The 20,844-nt window shown below is 47.5% G+C and overlaps 1 protein-coding gene across 1 annotated transcript in view; it reads left to right on the top strand.

The window, feature by feature from the left end:
• Positions 1–1,074: 1,074 nt before the first annotated feature.
• The window catches only part of LOC129846437 (2-hydroxyacylsphingosine 1-beta-galactosyltransferase-like), a 31,234-nt gene continuing 11,464 nt past the window's right edge, over positions 1,075–20,844 (top strand). Inside the window, exon 1 of the mRNA XM_055914366.1 lies at positions 1,075–1,132. Within this exon, the coding sequence (XP_055770341.1) occupies positions 1,075–1,132 (58 nt within the window). The remainder of the gene's footprint in view (positions 1,133–20,844) is intronic.

The following is a 20,844-nucleotide window of genomic DNA, read 5'->3' as shown; positions in this document are numbered from 1 at the left end:
AACGCAGATACGAGCTGCCCAGTGATGCGAACCTACCAGATGAGCTAAAAGCCTTTCATGTTCGCTTCGAGGCAAGCAACACTGAAGCATGCACGAGAACGCCAGCTGTTCTGGATGACTGTGTGATAACGCACTCGGTAGCCAATGTGATTCACAAAGCCGCGGGGCCAGACGGATTACCAGGACGTGTACTCAAAGCATGCGCGGACCAACTGCCAAGTTTCTTTTTACTGACATTTTCACCCTCTCCCTGACCGAGTCTGTAATACCTACATGTTTCAAGCAGACCACCATTGTCCCATTGCCCAAGGAAGCGAAGGTAACCTGTCTAAATGATTACTGCCCAGTGGCACTCACGTCGGAAGCCATGAAGTGCTTTGAAAGGCTGGTCTTGGCTCACATCAACAGCATCCTCCCGGATACCCTAGACCCACTCCAATTCGCATACTGCCTCAACAGATCCACAGATGACGCAATCTCAATCGCACTCCACACTGCCCTTTCCCACCTGGACAAAAGGAACACCTATGTAAGAATGCTATTCATTGACTACAGTTCAGCGTTCAACACCATAGTGCCCTCAAAGCTCATCACTAAGCTAAGGACCCTGGGACTAAACACCTCCCTCTGCAACTGGATCCTAGACTTCCTGACGGGCCACCCCCATGTGGTAAGGGTAGATAACAACACATCTGCCACGCTGATCCTCAACACTGGGGCCCCTCAGGGGTGTGTACATAGTCCCCTCCTGTACTCCCTGTTCACCCATGACTGCGTGGCCAAACACGACTCCAACACCATCATTAAGTTTGCTGACAACACAACAGTGGTAGACCTGATCACCGACAACGATGAGACAGCCTATAGGGAGGAGGTCAGAGAACTGGCATTGTGGTGCCAGGAGAACAACCTCTCCCTCAATGTGAACAAGACAAAGGAGCTGATCGTGGACTACAGGAAAAGGTAGGCCGAACACACCCCCATTAACATCTATCATAGTCCAACCACACCAAGACAGTCGTGAAGAGGACACGACAAAACCTTTTCCCCCTCAGGAGACTGAAAAGATTTAGCATGGGTCCCCAGACCCTCAAAAAGTGCTACAGCTGCACCCTCGAGAGCTTCCTGACCGGTTGCATCACCGCCTGGTATGGCAACTGCGCATCTGACCGTAAGGCGCTATAGAGGGTAGTCCGTACGGCCCAGTGCATCGCTTCCTGCCATCCAGGACCTCATTACCAGGTGGTGTCAGAGGAAAGCTCATAAACTTGTCAGAGACTCCAGTCACCCAAGTCATAGACTGTTCTCTCTGAAACCACACGGAAAGCGGTACCGGAGCGCCAAGTCTAGGTCCAAAAGGCTCCTTAACAGCTTCTACCTCCAAGCCATAAGACTGCTGAACAATTAATCAAATGGCCACGGGACTATTTATATTGACCCCCCCTCCCCATTTGTTTTTACACTGCTGCTACTCGCTGTATATTATCTATGCATAGTCACTTCACCCCTACCTACATGTACAAATTCCCTCTAACCTGTACCCCCGCACACTGACTCGGTACCGGTACCCCCTGTATACAGCTTCGTTATTGTTACTTTAGTTTATTAGTAAAATATTTTCTTAACTCTTCTTGAACTGCACTGTTGGTTAACCTTTCTCGCCCCGGGGTTCCGCTAGCGGAACACCCACAACATTCCGCTGCCTTCGCAGAGCGCGAAATTCAAAAAATATTTTTTTGAAATATTTAACTTCCACACATTAACAAGTCCAATACAGCAAATGAAAGATAAACATCTTGTGAATCCAGCCAACATGTCCGATTTTTAACATGTTTTACAGCGAAAACACAATTTATATTTATGTTAGCCAAACACACAACGCTATTTATCCACCGCATAGGTAGCTTTCAAAAAACCGACAAAATATAGATATAATTAGTCACTAACCAAGAAACAACTTCATCAGATGACAGTCTTATAACATGTTACACAATACATTTATGTTTTTTTTTCGAAAAATGTGCATATTTGAGGTATAAATCATAGTTTTACATTGCAGCTACAATCACAAATAGCACCGAAGCAGCCAGAATAATTACAGAGAGCAACGTGAAATAAATAAATACTCATCATAAAACATTTATGAAAAATACATGGTGTACAGCAAATGAAAGATAAACATCTTGTGAATCCAGCCAATATTACCGATTTTTTTAAGTGTTTTACAGCGCAAACACAATATAGAAATATATTAGCTTACCACAATAGCCAAACACACAAACGCATTTATTCACCGCAAAGATAGCTTTAGCAAAAACCAGCAATAAATATAAAATAAATCACTAACCTTTGGACAACTTCATCAGATGACAGTCTTATAACATCATGTTACACAAAACATTTATGTTTTGTTCGAAAATGTGCATATTTAGAGCTGAAAACCGTGGTTATACATTGTGAAAATGTAGCAACTTTTTCCCAGAATGTCCGGATATATTTCTGACACTCACCTAATCTGACCAAATAACTCATCATAAACTTTACATAAAAATACTTGTTGTATGGCAAATGAAAGATACACTGGTTCTTAATGCAACCGCTGTGTTAGATTTTTTAAAATAACTTTAGTACGACATACAGCTTGCGTTATTGCGAGACAGCGCCCGCTAAAAGGGCGGAGAGTAGGACTAAATATTTCACACAAAAATACGAAATGACATCATAAATTGTTCTTACTTTTGCTGAGCTTCCATCAGAATCTTGTACAAGGAGTCCTTGGTCTAGAATAAATGTTTGGTTTTAGAATGTCCTCTTCTCCTGTCGAATTAGCAACCTTAGCTAGCCAAGTGGCGCGAAGATGTCCATCTTCTCTCGACGCAAACAACGGAAAACTCCAAAAGTCCCGATAAACGTTGAATAATCTGATAAAACTCGGTTGAAAAAACATACTTTTTGATGATATTATCACATGTATCAAATAAAATCAAAGCCGAAGATATTAGCCGTGTATACCGAACGCTTTTCAGAAGGCAATCTGGGGTTCCTTCTCGCGCCTTCGAAGACAATGAAATTTCCAGACCTGTCACTCCAAAAGGCTCTTGTTCGACCTCAGATCAAGATAGACAGCCCATTCCACCTCCCACTGCCTGTTGACATCTAGTGGAAGGAGTATGAAGTGCATGTATATCGATAGATATAAGCCAGTTGAATAGGCAGGACCTGGAACAGAGCCTCGATTTCAGATTTGAGTTCTGTTGAGTTCTGTTTTACTCACAGATATAATTCAAACAGTTTTAGAAACTTGAGAGTGTTTTCTATCCAATAGTAATAATAATATTTGGGCGCTATTTTCCCAAAGTGAAAATAGCGCCCCCTACACACTAACAGGTTAAGGTTAAGGGCTTGTGAGTAAGCATTTCACGGTGAAGTCTATACTTGTGTTGTATTCGACGCATGTGACTAATAAAGTTTGATTTGAATTGATTAATACACCCCCTGGTGTGTTATGATGTAGGAGTTACTGCCTCCTCGTGTGTGTCATCATGTCGTTTTTTAATGAGAGAGAGAGAGAGAGAGAGAGAGAGAGAGAGAGAGAGAGAGAGAGAGAGAGAGAGAGAGAGAGAGAGAGAGAGAGAGAGAGAGAGAGAGAGAGAGAGAGAGAGAGAGAGAGAGAGAGAGAGAGATTCATTAAATCATTGATTGGTTGCCTGGTGAATTTTGGGTTTGTTGTGGGCTGAGGGGGAGAGAAGGTGTGGAAGACGGAGAGAGAGGAGGGAGGAAGAGAGACGTAAGGGAGAGAGAGGAGGGGGAGGAAAGAAGAGAGAGAGGAAGAGGAGGAGAGAGAGAGCGGAGGGAGGAAGAGAGACGTAAGTAAGAAAAACAAGACATAGAGGAGGAGTAGGGGGAGGGAGGACATATGAAGTGAATCATTGATTGGTTTCCTAGTGAATTGTGGGTTTGTTGTGGGCTGAGGGGGAAGGAGTGTGGAAGAGGGGGAGGAAGAGGGAGAGAGAGGGGAGGAGGAAGAGGGAGAGAGAGGGAGATAATGAATGCACGCAAACTTCCGAGTGTGCCTGCAGTGACAGAGGAGTTTCTCACAGTATCTCTCAGCTCTCAGATCAGAAACACTGAAGCCATTTAGTCATGTAGCAGATACTCTTACCCCCTAGCTACAGATCTAGGATCAGATACTCTTACCCCCTAGCTACAGATCTAGGATCAGATACTCTTACCCCCTAGCTACAGATCTAGGATCAGATACTCTTACCCCCTAGTTACAGATCTAGGATCAGACACTCTTACCCTCTAGCTACAGATCTAGGATCAGATACTCTTACCCCCTAGCTACAGATCTAGGATCAGATACTCTTACCCCCTAGCTACAGATCTAGGATCAGATACTATTACCCTCTAGGTACAGATCTAGGATCAGATACTCATACCCCCTAGCTACAGATCTAGGATCAGATACTCTTACCCCCTAGCTACAGATCTAGGATCAGATACTCTTACCCCCTCCAGAGTGTACTTTCCCCCTAGCTACAGATCTAGGATCAGATACTCTTACCCTCTAGCTACAGATCTAGGATCAGATACTCTTACCCCCTAGCTACAGATCTAGGATCAGATACTCTTACCTCCTAGGTACAGATCTAGGATCAGATACTCTTACCCCCTAGCTACAGATCTAGGATCAGATACTCTTACCTCCTAGGTACAGATCTAGGATCAGATACTCTTACCCCCTAGCTACAGATCTAGGATCAGATACTCTTACGTCCTAGGTACAGATCTAGGATCAGATACTCTTACCCCCTAGCTACAGATCTAGGATCAGATACTCTTACCCCCTAGCTACAGATCTAGGATCAGATACTCTTACCCCCTAGCTACAGATCTAGGATCAGATACTCTTACCCCCTAGCTACAGATCTAGGATCAGATACTCTTACCCCCTAGTTACAGATCTAGGATCAGACACTCTTACCCTCTAGCTACAGATCTAGGATCAGATACTCTTACCCTCTAGGTACAGATCTAGGATCAGATACTCATACCCCCTAGCTACAGATCTAGGATCAGATACTCTTACCCCCTAGCTACAGATCTAGGATCAGATACTCTTACCCCCTCCAGAGTGTACTTTCCCCCTAGCTACAGATCTAGGATCAGATACTCTTACCCTCTAGCTACAGATCTAGGATCAGATACTCTTACCCCCTAGCTACAGATCTAGGATCAGATACTCTTACCTCCTAGGTACAGATCTAGGATCAGATACTCTTACCCCCTAGCTACAGATCTAGGATCAGATACTCTTACCTCCTAGGTACAGATCTAGGATCAGATACTCTTACCCTCTAGCTACAGATCTAGGATCAGACACTCTTACCCCCTAGCTACAGATCTAGGATCAGATACTCTTACCTCCTAGGTACAGATCTAGGATCAGATACTCTTACCCCCTAGCTACAGATCTAGGATCAGATACTCTTACCTCCTAGGTACAGATCTAGGATCAGATACTCTTACCCCCTAGCTACAGATCTAGGATCAGATACTCTTACCTCCTAGCTACAGATCTAGGATCAGATACTCTTACCTCCTAGCTACAGATCTAGGATCAGATACTCTTACCCCCTAGCTACAGATCTAGGATCAGATACTCTTACCTCCTAGGTACAGATCTAGGATCAGATACTCTTACCCCCTAGCTACAGATCTAGGATCAGATACTCTTACCTCCTAGGTACAGATCTAGGATCAGATACTCTTACCCCCTAGCTACAGATCTAGGATCAGATACTCTTACCCCCTAGCTACAGATCTAGGATCAGATACTCTTACCCCCTAGCTACAGATCTAGGATCAGATACTCTTACCCCCTAGCTACAGATCTAGGATCAGATACTCTTACCCCCTAGCTACAGATCTAGGATCAGATACTCTTACCCTCTAGGTACAGATCTAGGATCAGATACTCTTACCCTCTAGGTACAGATCTAGGATCAGATACTCTTACCCTCTAGGTACAGATCTAGGATCAGATACTCATACCCCATAGCTACAGATCTAGGATGTTATTGGTCACATGGTTAACAGATGTTATTGGTCACATGGTTAGCAGATGTTATTGGTCACATGGTTAGCAGATGTTATTGGTCACATGGTTAGCAGATGTTATTGGTCACATGGTTAGCAGATGTTATTGGTCACATGGTTAGCAGATGTTATTGGTCACATGGTTAGCAGATGTTATTGGTCACATGGTTAGCAGATGTTATTGGTCACATGGTTAGCAGATGTTATTGGTCACATGGTTAGCAGATGTTATTGGTCACATGGTTAGCAGATGTTATTGGTCACATGGTTAGCAGATGTTATTGGTCACATGGTTAGCAGATGTTATTGGTCACATGGTTAGCAGATGTTAATGGTCACATGGTTAGCAGATGTTAATGGTCACATGGTTAGCAGATGTTAATGGTCACATGGTTAGCAGATGTTATTGGTCACATGGTTAGCAGATGTTATTGGTCACATGGTTAGCAGATGTTATTGGTCACATGGTTAGCAGATGTTATTGGTCACATGGTTAGCAGGTGTTATTGGTCACATGGTTAGTAGATGTTATTGGTCACATGGTTAGCAGATGTTATTGGTCACATGGTTAGCAGATGTTAATGGTCACATGGTTAGCAGATGTTAATGGTCACATGGTTAGCAGATGTTAATGGTCACATGGTTAGCAGATGTTATTGGTCACATGGTTAGCAGATGTTATTGGTCACATGGTTAGCAGATGTTATTGGTCACATGGTTAGCAGATGTTATTGGTCACATGGTTAGCAGATGTTATTGGTCACATGGTTAGCAGATGTTATTGGTCACATGGTTAGCAGATGTTAATGGTCACATGGTTAGCAGATGTTATTGGTCACATGGTTAGCAGATGTTATTGGTCACATGGTTAGCAGATGTTATTGGTCACATGGTTAGCAGATGTTATTGGTCACATGGTTAGCAGATGTTATTGGTCACATGGTTAGCAGATGTTATTGGTCACATGGTTAGCAGATGTTATTGGTCACATGGTTAGCAGATGTTATTGGTCACATGGTTAGCAGATGTTATTGGTCACATGGTTAGCAGATGTTATTGGTCACATGGTTAGCTGATGTTATTGGTCACATGGTTAGCAGGTGTTTTTGGTCACATGGTTAGCAGATGTTAATGTGAGTGTAGTGAAATGCTTGTGCTTCTAGTTCCGACAGTGCAGTAATAGCTAACAAGTAATCTACCAATTCCCCAACAACTACCTAATACACACAATGTTAGGGGATGGAATAAGAATATGTACATATAAATATATGGATGAGTGATGGCCGAACGGCATAGGCAAGATGCAATAGATGGTATAGAGTACAGTATATACATATGAGATGAGTAATGTAGGGTATGTAAACATTATTAAAGTGGCATTATTTAAAGTGACCAGTGTTCCATTTACTAAAGTGGCCAATGATATCTTGTCTGTATGTAGGCTGCCGACTCTCTGTGTTAGTGACGGGTGTTTAACAGTCTGATGGCCTTGAGATAGAAGCTGTTTTTCAGTCTCTCGGTCCCTGCTTTGATGCACTGTCATCGCCTTCTGGATGATAGCGGGGTGAACAGGCAGTGGCTCGGGTGGTTGTTGTCCTTGATGATCTTTATGGCCTTCCTGTAACATCGGGTGCTGTAGGTGTCCTGGAGGGCAGGTAGTTTGCCCCCGGTGATGCGTTGGGCAGACGTCACCACCCTCTGGAGAGCCTTACGGTTGTGGGCGTACCAGGCGGTGATACAGCCCATTGTGCATCTGTAAAAGTTTGTGAGGGTGACAAGCCGAATTTCTTCAGCCTCCTTCACCACGCTGACTGTGTGGGTCGACCAGTTTGTCCGTGATGTGTACGCCGAGGAACTTAAAACTTTCCACCTTCTCCACTGCTGTCCCGTCAATGTGGATAAGGGGGGGTGCTCCCTCTGCTGTTGTGTCATCTGCAAACTTGATTATTGAGTTGGAGGCATGCACGGCCACGCAGTCATGAAGGTCTATTGGGGCGGCCTGTCAGGAAGTCCAGAACCCAATTGGGCTTGAGACCCAGGGCCTCCAGCTTAATGATGGTACTGTGGTGTTGAATGCTGAGCTGTAGTCAATGAACAGCCTTCTGACATTTATTATTTTACCTTTATTTAACTAGACAAGTCAGTTTAGAACAAATTCTTATATTCAATGACGGCCTACCGGGGAACAGTGGGTTATTAACTGCCTTGTTCAGGAGCAGAACGACAGATTTGTACCTTGTCAGCTCAGGGATTCGATCCAGCAACGTTTATGGTTACTAGTCCGAAGCGTTAACCACTAGGCTACGCTGCCACCCCAACATAGGTATTCCTCTTGTCCAGATGGGATTGAGCAGTGTGCAGTGTGATGGCGATTGTATCGTCTGTGGACCTATTGGGGCGGTAAGCAAATTGAAGTGGGTCTCGGGTGTCAGGTAGGGTGGAGGTGATATGATCCTTGACTAGTCTCTCAAAGCACTTCATGATGACAGAAGTGAGTGCTACGGGGCGGTAGTCTTTTAGTTCAGATACCTTTGCAACTTCACCCTACACCGCTGGGTTCCAGAATACCGCTGGGTTCTAGAACGCAGCTGGGTTCCAGAATACCGCTGGGTTCCAGAATACCGCTGGGTTCTAGAACACCGCTGGGTTCTAGAATGCCGCTGGGTTCTAGAATACCGCTGGGTTCTAGAGTCTGTTCTTTCCAACTGCCATTCAATTCTAGAATGTGGAAAGTGTTCTTGATTGTACTTCTCTGTATTTCACTCCAATTCAAATCTGGACCTGGAAGCTCCACTGCTGTATGTTCATTGTTCCCCTCTAATCAGGGACTGATTTAGACCTGGGACACCAGTCATTCTTCCCCTCTAAACAGGGGCTGATTTAGACCTGGGACACCAGTCATTCCTCCCCTCTAATCAGGGGCTGATTTAGACCTGGGACACCAGTCATTCTTCCCCTCTAATCGGGGGCTGATTTAGACCTGGGACACCAGTCATTGTTCCCCTCTAAACAGGGGCTGATTTAGACCTGGGACACCAGTCATTCCTCCCCTCTAATCAGGGACTGATTTAGACCTGGGACACCATTCATCCTTCCCCTCTAATCGGGGGCTGATTTAGACCTGAGACACCAGTCATTGTCCCCCTCTAATCAGGGCCTGAATTAGACCTGGGACACCAGGTGTGTTATCATGTAGAACAGTGAAACCAGCAGTAGGGTAAGAGATAAAACCCCAACGCATCACTCTAACCATCTACCTCTCTGTCTGTCTTTCCCTGTCTGGCTGTAGGTTCTCGGGGGTTCCGCCCAGTAACCTAGGCAACAATACCAAGTTGGTGGATTGGATGCCTCAAAACGATCTGTTGGGTAAGAACCAATTCTCTACTTCATGTCATCTGTCCATTTTCATTTGCCTGTCTTCCTTCCCTTCCTCCTCCCTCTCTGTCTGTCTTTGAGGAGGGAAGGAAGGGTCAGGGTGAGGAGGGGTGAGGAAAGGCTAGGGTGATGCGGGAGGTGAGGGGAGAGGAGGGGTGAGGTTGAGGAGGGGTGAGGAGAGTAGAATGACCCGGAGCTGAGAAATACATAACTCATTATATCATTAACAGTCAATGATTCACACCACACACACACACACACACACACACACACACACACACACACACACACACACACACACACACACACACACACACACACACACACACACACACACACACACACACACAAACACTCTCTGGGTGAGTTGCTGACCTGTATCTCTGAGGGCTGTTAAGTAGCTCCTCTCAGTCACGCATTATTACCACATGGTGCACTACTAAAGACCAGGTTCCTATTGGACAACACTGTTAGGACCAGGGTCCTATAGGACGACACTGTTAGGACCAGGGACCTATAGGACAACACTGTTAGGACCAGGGACCTATTGGACAACACTGTTAGGACCAGGGTCCTATAGGACAACACTGTTAGGACCAGGGTCCTATAGGACAACACTGTTAGGACCAGGGTCCTATAGGACAACACTGTTAGGACCAGGGTCCTATTGGACAACACTGTTAGGACCAGGGCCCTATAGGACAACACTGTTAGGACCAGGGTCCAATAGGACAACACTGTTAGGACCAGGGTCCTATAGGACAACACTGTTAGGACCAGGGTCCTATAGGACAACACTGTTAGGACCAGGGTCCTATTGGACAACACTGTTAGGACCAGGGCCCTATAGGACAACACTGTTAGGACCAGGGTCCAATAGGACAACACTGTTAGGACCAGGGTCCAATAGGACAACACTGTTAGGACCAGGGTCCAATAGGACAACACTGTTAGGACCAGGGTCCTATAGGACACCACTGTTAGGACCAGGGTCCTATAGGACAACACTGTTAGGACCAGGGTCCTATAGGACAACACTGTTAGGACCAGGGTCCTATAGGACAACACTGTTAGGACCAGGTTCTTATTGGACAACACTGTTAGGACCAGGGACCTATAGGACAACACTATTAGGACCAGGATCCTATAGGACAACACTGTTAGGACCAGGGTCCTATAGGACAACACTGTTAGGACCAGCGTCCTATAGGACAACACTGTTAGGACCAGGGCCCTATAGGACAACACTGTTAGGACCAGGGCCCTATAGGACAACACTGTTAGGACCAGGGTCCTATAGGACAACACTGTTAGGACCAGGGTCCTATAGGACAACACTGTTAGGACCAGGGTCCTATAGGACAACACTGTTAGGACCAGGGTCCTATAGGACAACACCAGGGCTCTATAGGACAACACTGTTAGGACCAGGGTCCTATAGGACAACACTGTTAGGACCAGGGACCTATAGGACAACACTGTTAGGACCAGGGTCCTATAGGACAACACTCTTAGGACCAGGTTCCTATAGGACAACACTGTTAGGACCAGGGTCCTATAGGACAATGCTGTTAGGACCAGGTTCCTATAGGACAACACTGTTAGGACCAGGGTCCTATAGGACAATGCTGTTAGGACCAGGGTCCTATAGGACAACGCTGTTAGGACCAGGGTCCTATAGGACAATGCTGTTAGGACCAGGGTCCTATAGGACAATGCTGTTAGGACCAGGGTCCTATAGGACAACACTGTTAGGACCAGGGTCCTATAGGACAACGCTGTTAGGACCAGGGACCTATAGGACAACACTGTTAGGACCAGGGTCCTATAGGACAACACTCTTAGGACCAGGGACCTATAGGACAACACTGTTAGGACCAGGGTCCTATAGGACAACACTCTTAGGACCAGGTTCCTATTGGACAACACTGTTAGGACCAGGGTCCTATAGGACAACACTGTTAGGACCAGGGTCCTATAGGACAACACTGTTAGGACCAGGGTCCTATAGGACAACACTGTTAGGACCAGGGTCCTATAGGACAACACTGTTAGGACCAGGGTCCTATAGGACAACACTGTTAGGACCAGGGACCTATTGGACAACACTGTTAGGACCAGGGTCCTATAGGACAACACTGTTAGGACCAGGGCTCTATAGGACAACACTGTTAGGACCAGGGTCCAATAGGACAACACTGTTAGGACCAGGGACCTATTGGACAACACTGTTAGGACCAGGGTCCTATTGGACAACACTGTTAGGACCAGGGCTCTTTAGGACAACACTGTTAGGACCAGGGCCCTATAGGACAACACTGTTAGGACCAGGGTCCTATAGGACAACACTGTTAGGACCAGTGACCTGTAGGACAACACTGTTAGGACAAGGGTCCTATAGGACAACACTGTTAGGACCAGGGACCTATAGGACAACACTGTTAGGACCAGGGTCCTATAGGACAACACTGTTAGGACCAGGGTCCTATAGGACAACACTATTAGGACCAGGGACCTATAGGACAACACTGTTAGGACCAGGGTCCTATAGGACAACACTGTTAGGACCAGGGTCCTATAGGACAACACTGTTAGGACCAGGGTCCTATAGGACAACACTGTTAGGACCAGGGTCCTATAGGACAACACTGTTAGGACCAGGGTCCATGTTACAACACTGTTAGGACCAGGGTCCTATAGGACAACACTGTTAGGACCAGGGACCTATAGGACAACACTGTTAGGACCAGGGACCTATAGGACAACACTGTTAGGACCAGGGCCCTATAGGACAACACTGTTAGGACCAGGGCCCTATAGGACAACACTATTAGGACCAGGGACCTATAGGACAACACTGTTAGGACCAGGGACCTATAGGACAACACTGTTAGGACCAGGGACCTATAGGACAACACTGTTAGGACCAGGGACCTATAGGACAACACTGTTAGGACCAGGATCCTATAGGACAACACTCTTAGGACCAGGTTCCTATTGGACAACACTGTTAGGACCAGGGTCCTATAGGACAACACTGTTAGGACCAGGGTCCTATAGGACAACACTGTTAGGACCAGGGTCCTATAGGACAACACTGTTAGGACCAGGGTCCTATAGGACAACACTGTTAGGACCAGGGTCCTATAGGACAACACTGTTAGGACCAGGGACCTATTGGACAACACTGTTAGGACCAGGGTCCTATAGGACAACACTGTTAGGACCAGGGCTCTATAGGACAACACTGTTAGGACCAGGGTCCAATAGGACAACACTGTTAGGACCAGGGACCTATTGGACAACACTGTTAGGACCAGGGTCCTATTGGACAACACTGTTAGGACCAGGGCTCTATAGGACAACACTGTTAGGACCAGGGTCCTATAGGACAACACTGTTAGGACCAGGGTCCTATAGGACAACACTGTTAGGACCAGGGACCTGTAGGACAACACTGTTAGGACCAGGGTCCTATAGGACAACACTGTTAGGACCAGGGACCTATAGGACAACACTGTTAGGACCAGGGTCCTATAGGACAACACTGTTAGGACCAGGGTCCTATAGGACAACACTATTAGGACCAGGGACCTATAGGACAACACTGTTAGGACCAGGGTCCTATAGGACAACACTGTTAGGACCAGGGTCCTATAGGACAACACTGTTAGGACCAGGGTCCTATAGGACAACACTGTTAGGACCAGGGTCCATGTTACAACACTGTTAGGACCAGGGTCCTATAGGACAACACTGTTAGGACCAGGGACCTATAGGACAACACTGTTAGGACCAGGGCCCTATAGGACAACACTGTTAGGACCAGGGACCTATAGGACAACACTGTTAGGACCAGGGACCTATAGGACAACACTGTTAGGACCAGGGACCTATAGGACAACACTGTTAGGACCAGGGACCTATAGGACAACACTGTTAGGACCAGGGACCTATAGGACAACACTGTTAGGACCAGGGACCTATAGGACAACACTGTTAGGACCAGGGACCTATAGGACAACACTGTTAGGACCAGGGTCCTATAGGACAACACTGTTAGGACCAGGGACCTATAGGACAACACTGTTAGGACCAGGATCCTATAGGACAACACTCTTAGGACCAGGTTCCTATTGGACAACACTGTTAGGACCAGGGTCCTATAGGACAACACTGTTAGGACCAGGGTCCTATAGGACAACACTGTTAGGACCAGGGTCCTATAGGACAACACTGTTAGGACCAGGGTCCTATAGGACAACACTGTTAGGACCAGGGTCCTATAGGACAACACTGTTAGGACCAGGGACCTATTGGACAACACTGTTAGGACCAGGGTCCTATAGGACAACACTGTTAGGACCAGGGCTCTATAGGACAACACTGTTAGGACCAGGGTCCAATAGGACAACACTGTTAGGACCAGGGACCTATTGGACAACACTGTTAGGACCAGGGTCCTATTGGACAACACTGTTAGGACCAGGGCTCTATAGGACAACACTGTTAGGACCAGGGTCCTATAGGACAACACTGTTAGGACCAGGGTCCTATAGGACAACACTGTTAGGACCAGGGACCTGTAGGACAACACTGTTAGGACCAGGGTCCTATAGGACAACACTGTTAGGACCAGGGACCTATAGGACAACACTGTTAGGACCAGGGTCCTATAGGACAACACTGTTAGGACCAGGGTCCTATAGGACAACACTATTAGGACCAGGGACCTATAGAACAACACTGTTAGGACCAGGGTCCTATAGGACAACACTGTTAGGACCAGGGTCCTATAGGACAACACTGTTAGGACCAGGGTCCTATAGGACAACACTGTTAGGACCAGGGTCCTATAGGACAACACTGTTAGGACCAAGGTCCTATAGGACAACACTGTTAGGACCAGGGTCCATGTTACAACACTGTTAGGACCAGGGTCCTATAGGACAACACTGTTAGGACCAGGGACCTATAGGACAACACTGTTAGGACCAGGGACCTATAGGACAACACTGTTAGGACCAGGGCCCTATAGGACAACACTGTTAGGACCAGGGCCCTATAGGACAACACTGTTAGGACCAGGGACCTATAGGACAACACTGTTAGGACCAAGGACCTATAGGACAACACTGTTAGGACCAGGGACCTATAGGACAACACTGTTAGGACCAGGGACCTATAGGACAACATTGTTAGGACCAGGGTCCTATAGGACAACACTGTTAGGACCAGGGCCCTATAGGACAACACTGTTAGGACCAGGGCCCTATAGGACAACACTGGTAGGACAACACTGTTAGGACCAGGGTCCTATAGGACAACACTGTTAGGACCAGGGACCTATAGGACAACACTGTTGGGACCAGGGCCCTATAGGACAACACTGTTAGGACCAGGGTCCTATAGGACAACACTGTTAGGACCAGGGACCTATAAGACAACACTGTTAGGACCAGGGTCCTATAGGACAACACTGTTAGGACCAGGGTCCTATAGGACAACACTGTTAGGACCAGGGACCTATAGGACAACACTGTTAGGACCAGGGACCTATAGGACAACACTGTTAGGACCAGGGTCCTATAGGACAACACTGTTAGGACCAGGGTCCTATTGGACAACACTGTTAGGACCAGGGTCCTATAGGACAACACTGTTAGGACCAGGGTCCTATAGGACAACACTGTTAGGACCAGGGTCCTATAGGACAACACTGTTAGGACCAGGGTCCTATAGGACAACACTGTTAGGACCAGGGTCCTATAGGACAACACTGTTAGGACCAGGGTCCTATAGGACAACACTGTTAGGACCAGGGTCCTATAGGACAACACTGTTAGGACCAGGGTCCTATAGGACAACACTGTTAGGACCAGGGACCTATTGGACAACACTGTTAGGACCAGGGTCCTATAGGACAACACTGTTAGGACCAGGGCTCTATAGGACAACACTGTTAGGACCAGGGTCCAATAGGACAACACTGTTAGGACCAGGGACCTATTGGACAACACTGTTAGGACCAGGGTCCTATTGGACAACACTGTTAGGACCAGGGCTCTATAGGACAACACTGTTAGGACCAGGGCCCTATAGGACAACACTGTTAGGACCAGGGTCCTATAGGACAACACTGTTAGGACCAGGGTCCTATTGGACAACACTGTTAGGACCAGGGCTCTATAGGACAACACTGTTAGGACCAGGGCCCTATAGGACAACACTGTTAGGACCAGGGTCCTATAGGACAACACTGTTAGGACCAGGGACCTGTAGGACAACACTGTTAGGACAAGGGTCCTATAGGACAACACTGTTAGGACCAGGGACCTATAGGACAACACTGTTAGGACCAGGGTCCTATAGGACAACACTGTTAGGACCAGGGTCCTATAGGACAACACTATTAGGACCAGGGACCTATAGGACAACACTGTTAGGACCAGGGTCCTATAGGACAACACTGTTAGGACCAGGGCCCTATAGGACAACACTGTTAGGACCAGGGCCCTATAGGACAACACTGTTAGGACCAGGGACCTATAGGACAACACTGTTAGGACCAGGGACCTATAGGACAACACTGTTAGGACCAGGGACCTATAGGACAACACTGTTAGGACCAGGGACCTATAGGACAACACTGTTAGGACCAGGGACCTATAGGACAACACTGTTAGGACCAGGGACCTATAGGACAACACTGTTAGGACCAGGGACCTATAGGACAACACTGTTAGGACCAGGGTCCTATAGGACAACACTGTTAGGACCAGGGACCTATAGGACAACACTGTTAGGACCAGGATCCTATAGGACAACACTCTTAGGACCAGGTTCCTATTGGACAACACTGTTAGGACCAGGGTCCTATAGGACAACACTGTTAGGACCAGGGTCCTATAGGACAACACTGTTAGGACCAGGGTCCTATAGGACAACACTGTTAGGACCAGGGTCCTATAGGACAACACTGTTAGGACCAGGGTCCTATAGGACAACACTGTTAGGACCAGGGACCTATTGGACAACACTGTTAGGACCAGGGTCCTATAGGACAACACTGTTAGGACCAGGGCTCTATAGGACAACACTGTTAGGACCAGGGTCCAATAGGACAACACTGTTAGGACCAGGGACCTATTGGACAACACTGTTAGGACCAGGGTCCTATTGGACAACACTGTTAGGACCAGGGCTCTATAGGACAACACTGTTAGGACCAGGGTCCTATAGGACAACACTGTTAGGACCAGGGTCCTATAGGACAACACTGTTAGGACCAGGGACCTGTAGGACAACACTGTTAGGACCAGGGTCCTATAGGACAACACTGTTAGGACCAGGGACCTATAAGACAACACTGTTAGGACCAGGGTCCTATAGGACAACACTATTAGGACCAGGGACCTATAGGACAACACTGTTAGGACCAGGGTCCTATAGGACAACACTGTTAGGACCAGGGTCCTATAGGACAACACTGTTAGGACCAGGGTCCTATAGGACAACACTGTTAGGACCAGGGTCCTATAGGACAACACTGTTAGGACCAGGGTCCTATAGGACAACACTGTTAGGACCAGGGTCCATGTTACAACACTGTTAGGACCAGGGTCCTATAGGACAACACTGTTAGGACCAGGGACCTATAGGACAACACTGTTAGGACCAGGGACCTATAGGACAACACTGTTAGGACCAGGGCCCTATAGGACAACACTGTTAGGACCAGGGCCCTATAGGACAACACTGTTAGGACCAGGGACCTATAGGACAACACTGTTAGGACCAGGGACCTATAGGACAACACTGTTAGGACCAGGGACCTATAGGACAACACTGTTAGGACCAGGGACCTATAGGACAACATTGTTAGGACCAGGGTCCTATAGGACAACACTGTTAGGACCAGGGCCCTATAGGACAACACTGTTAGGACCAGGGCCCTATAGGACAACACTGGTAGGACAACACTGTTAGGACCAGGGTCCTATAGGACAACACTGTTAGGACCAGGGACCTATAGGACAACACTGTTGGGACCAGGGCCCTATAGGACAACACTGTTAGGACCAGGGTCCTATAGGACAACACTGTTAGGACCAGGGACCTATAAGACAACACTGTTAGGACCAGGGTCCTATAGGACAACACTGTTAGGACCAGGGTCCTATAGGACAACACTGTTAGGACCAGGGACCTATAGGACAACACTGTTAGGACCAGGGACCTATAGGACAACACTGTTAGGACCAGGGTCCTATAGGACAACACTGTTAGGACCAGGGTCCTATTGGACAACACTGTTAGGACCAGGGTCCTATAGGACAACACTGTTAGGACCAGGGTCCTATAGGACAACACTGTTAGGACCAGGGTCCTATAGGACAACACTGTTAGGACCAGGGTCCTATAGGACAACACTGTTAGGACCAGGGTCCTATAGGACAACACTGTTAGGACCAGGGTCCTATAGGACAACACTGTTAGGACCAGGGTCCTATAGGACAACACTGTTAGGACCAGGGTCCTATAGGACAACACTGTTAGGACCAGGGACCTATTGGACAACACTGTTAGGACCAGGGTCCTATAGGACAACACTGTTAGGACCAGGGCTCTATAGGACAACACTGTTAGGACCAGGGTCCAATAGGACAACACTGTTAGGACCAGGGACCTATTGGACAACACTGTTAGGACCAGGGTCCTATTGGACAACACTGTTAGGACCAGGGCTCTATAGGACAACACTGTTAGGACCAGGGCCCTATAGGACAACACTGTTAGGACCAGGGTCCTATAGGACAACACTGTTAGGACCAGGGACCTGTAGGACAACACTGTTAGGACCAGGGTCCTATAGGACAACACTGTTAGGACCAGGGACCTATAGGACAACACTGTTAGGACCAGGGTCCTATAGGACAACACTGTTAGGACCAGGGTCCTATAGGACAACACTATTAGGACCAGGGACCTATAGGACAACACTGTTAGGACCAGGGTCCTATAGGACAACACTGTTAGGACCAGGGTCCTATAGGACAACACTGTTAGGACCAGGGTCCTATAGGACAACACTGTTAGGACCAGGGTCCTATAGGACAACACTGTTAGGACCAGGGTCCTATAGGACAACACTGTTAGGACCAGGGTCCATGTTACAACACTGTTAGGACCAGGGTCCTATAGGACAACACTGTTAGGACCAGGGACCTATAGGACAACACTGTTAGGACCAGGGCCCTATAGGACAACACTGTTAGGACCAGGGCCCTATAGGACAACACTGTTAGGACCAGGGACCTATAGGACAACACTGTTAGGACCAGGGACCTATAGGACAACACTGTTAGGACCAGGGACCTATAGGACAACACTGTTAGGACCAGGGACCTATAGGACAACAGTGTTAGGACCAGGGACCTATAGGACAACACTGTTAGGACCAGGGACCTATAGGACAACACTGTTAGGACCAGGGACCTATAGGACAACACTGTTAGGACCAGGGTCCTATAGGACAACACTGTTAGGACCAGGGACCTATAGGACAACACTGTTAGGACCAGGGTCCTATAGGACAACACTCTTAGGACCAGGTTCCTATTGGACAACACTGTTAGGACCAGGGTCCTATAGGACAACACTGTTAGGACCAGGGTCCTATAGGACAACACTGTTAGGACCAGGGTCCTATAGGACAACACTGTTAGGACCAGGGTCCTATAGGACAACACTGTTAGGACCAGGGACCTATTGGACAACACTGTTAGGACCAGGGTCCTATAGGACAACACTGTTAGGACCAGGGCTCTATAGGACAACACTGTTAGGACCAGGGTCCAATAGGACAACACTGTTAGGACCAGGGACCTATTGGACAACACTGTTAGGACCAGGGTCCTATTGGACAACACTGTTAGGACCAGGGCTCTATAGGACAACACTGTTAGGACCAGGGTCCTATAGGACAACACTGTTAGGACCAGGGTCCTATAGGACAACACTGTTAGGACCAGGGACCTGTAGGACAACACTGTTAGGACCAGGGTCCTATAGGACAACACTGTTAGGACCAGGGACCTATAGGACAACACTGTTAGGACCAGGGTCCTATAGGACAACACTGTTAGGACCAGGGTCCTATAGGACAACACTATTAGGACCAGGGACCTATAGGACAACACTGTTAGGACCAGGGTCCTATAGGACAACACTGTTAGGACCAGGGTCCTATAGGACAACACTGTTAGGACCAGGGTCCTATAGGACAACACTGTTAGGACCAGGGTCCTATAGGACAACACTGTTAGGACCAGGGTCCTATAGGACAACACTGTTAGGACCAGGGTCCATGTTACAACACTGTTAGGACCAGGGTCCTATAGGACAACACTGTTAGGACCAGGGCCCTATAGGACAACACTGTTAGGACCAGGGACCTATAGGACAACACTGTTAGGACCAGGGCCCTATAGGACAACACTGTTAGGACCAGGGCCCTATAGGACAACACTGTTAGGACCAGGGCCCTATAGGACAACACTGTTAGGACCAGGGCCCTATAGGACAACACTGGTAGGACAACACTGTTAGGACCAGGGTCCTATAGGACAACACTGTTAGGACCAGGGACCTATAGGACAACACTGTTGGGACCAGGGCCCTATAGGACAACACTGTTAGGACCAGGGTCCTATAGGACAACACTGTTAGGACCAGGGACCTATAAGACAACACTGTTAGGACCAGGGTCCTATAGGACAACACTGTTAGGACCAGGGTCCTATAGGACAACACTGTTAGGACCAAGGACCTATAGGACAACACTGTTAGGACCAGGGACCTATAGGACAACACTGCTAGGACCAGGGTCCTATAGGACAACACTGTTAGGACCAGGGTCCTATTGGACAACACTGTTAGGACCAGGGTCCTATAGGACAACACTGTTAGGACCAGGGTCCTATAGGACAACACTGTTAGGACCAGGGTCCTATAGGACAACACTGTTAGGACCAGGGTCCTATAGGACAACACTGTTAGGACCAGGGTCCTATAGGACAACACTGTTAGGACCAGGGTCCTATAGGACAACACTGTTAGGACCAGGGTCCTATAGTACAACACTGTTAGGACCAGGGACCTATAGGACAACACTGTTAGGACCAGGGTCCTATAGGACAACACTGTTAGGACCAGGGACCTATTGGACAACACTGTTAGGACCAGGGACATATAGGACAACACTGTTAGGACCAGGGACCCTATAACAACACTGTTAGGACCAGGGTCCTATAGGACAACACTGTTAGGACCAGGGACCTATAGGACAACACTGTTAGGACCAGG

The sequence above is a fragment of the Salvelinus fontinalis genome, unplaced genomic scaffold, assembly GCF_029448725.1.
Source record: "Salvelinus fontinalis isolate EN_2023a unplaced genomic scaffold, ASM2944872v1 scaffold_0539, whole genome shotgun sequence".
NCBI classification, from domain to species: domain Eukaryota; kingdom Metazoa; phylum Chordata; class Actinopteri; order Salmoniformes; family Salmonidae; genus Salvelinus; species Salvelinus fontinalis.
Note: the sequence above shows the minus strand (reverse complement) of the source record. Positions and strands in the feature narration are given on the sequence as shown.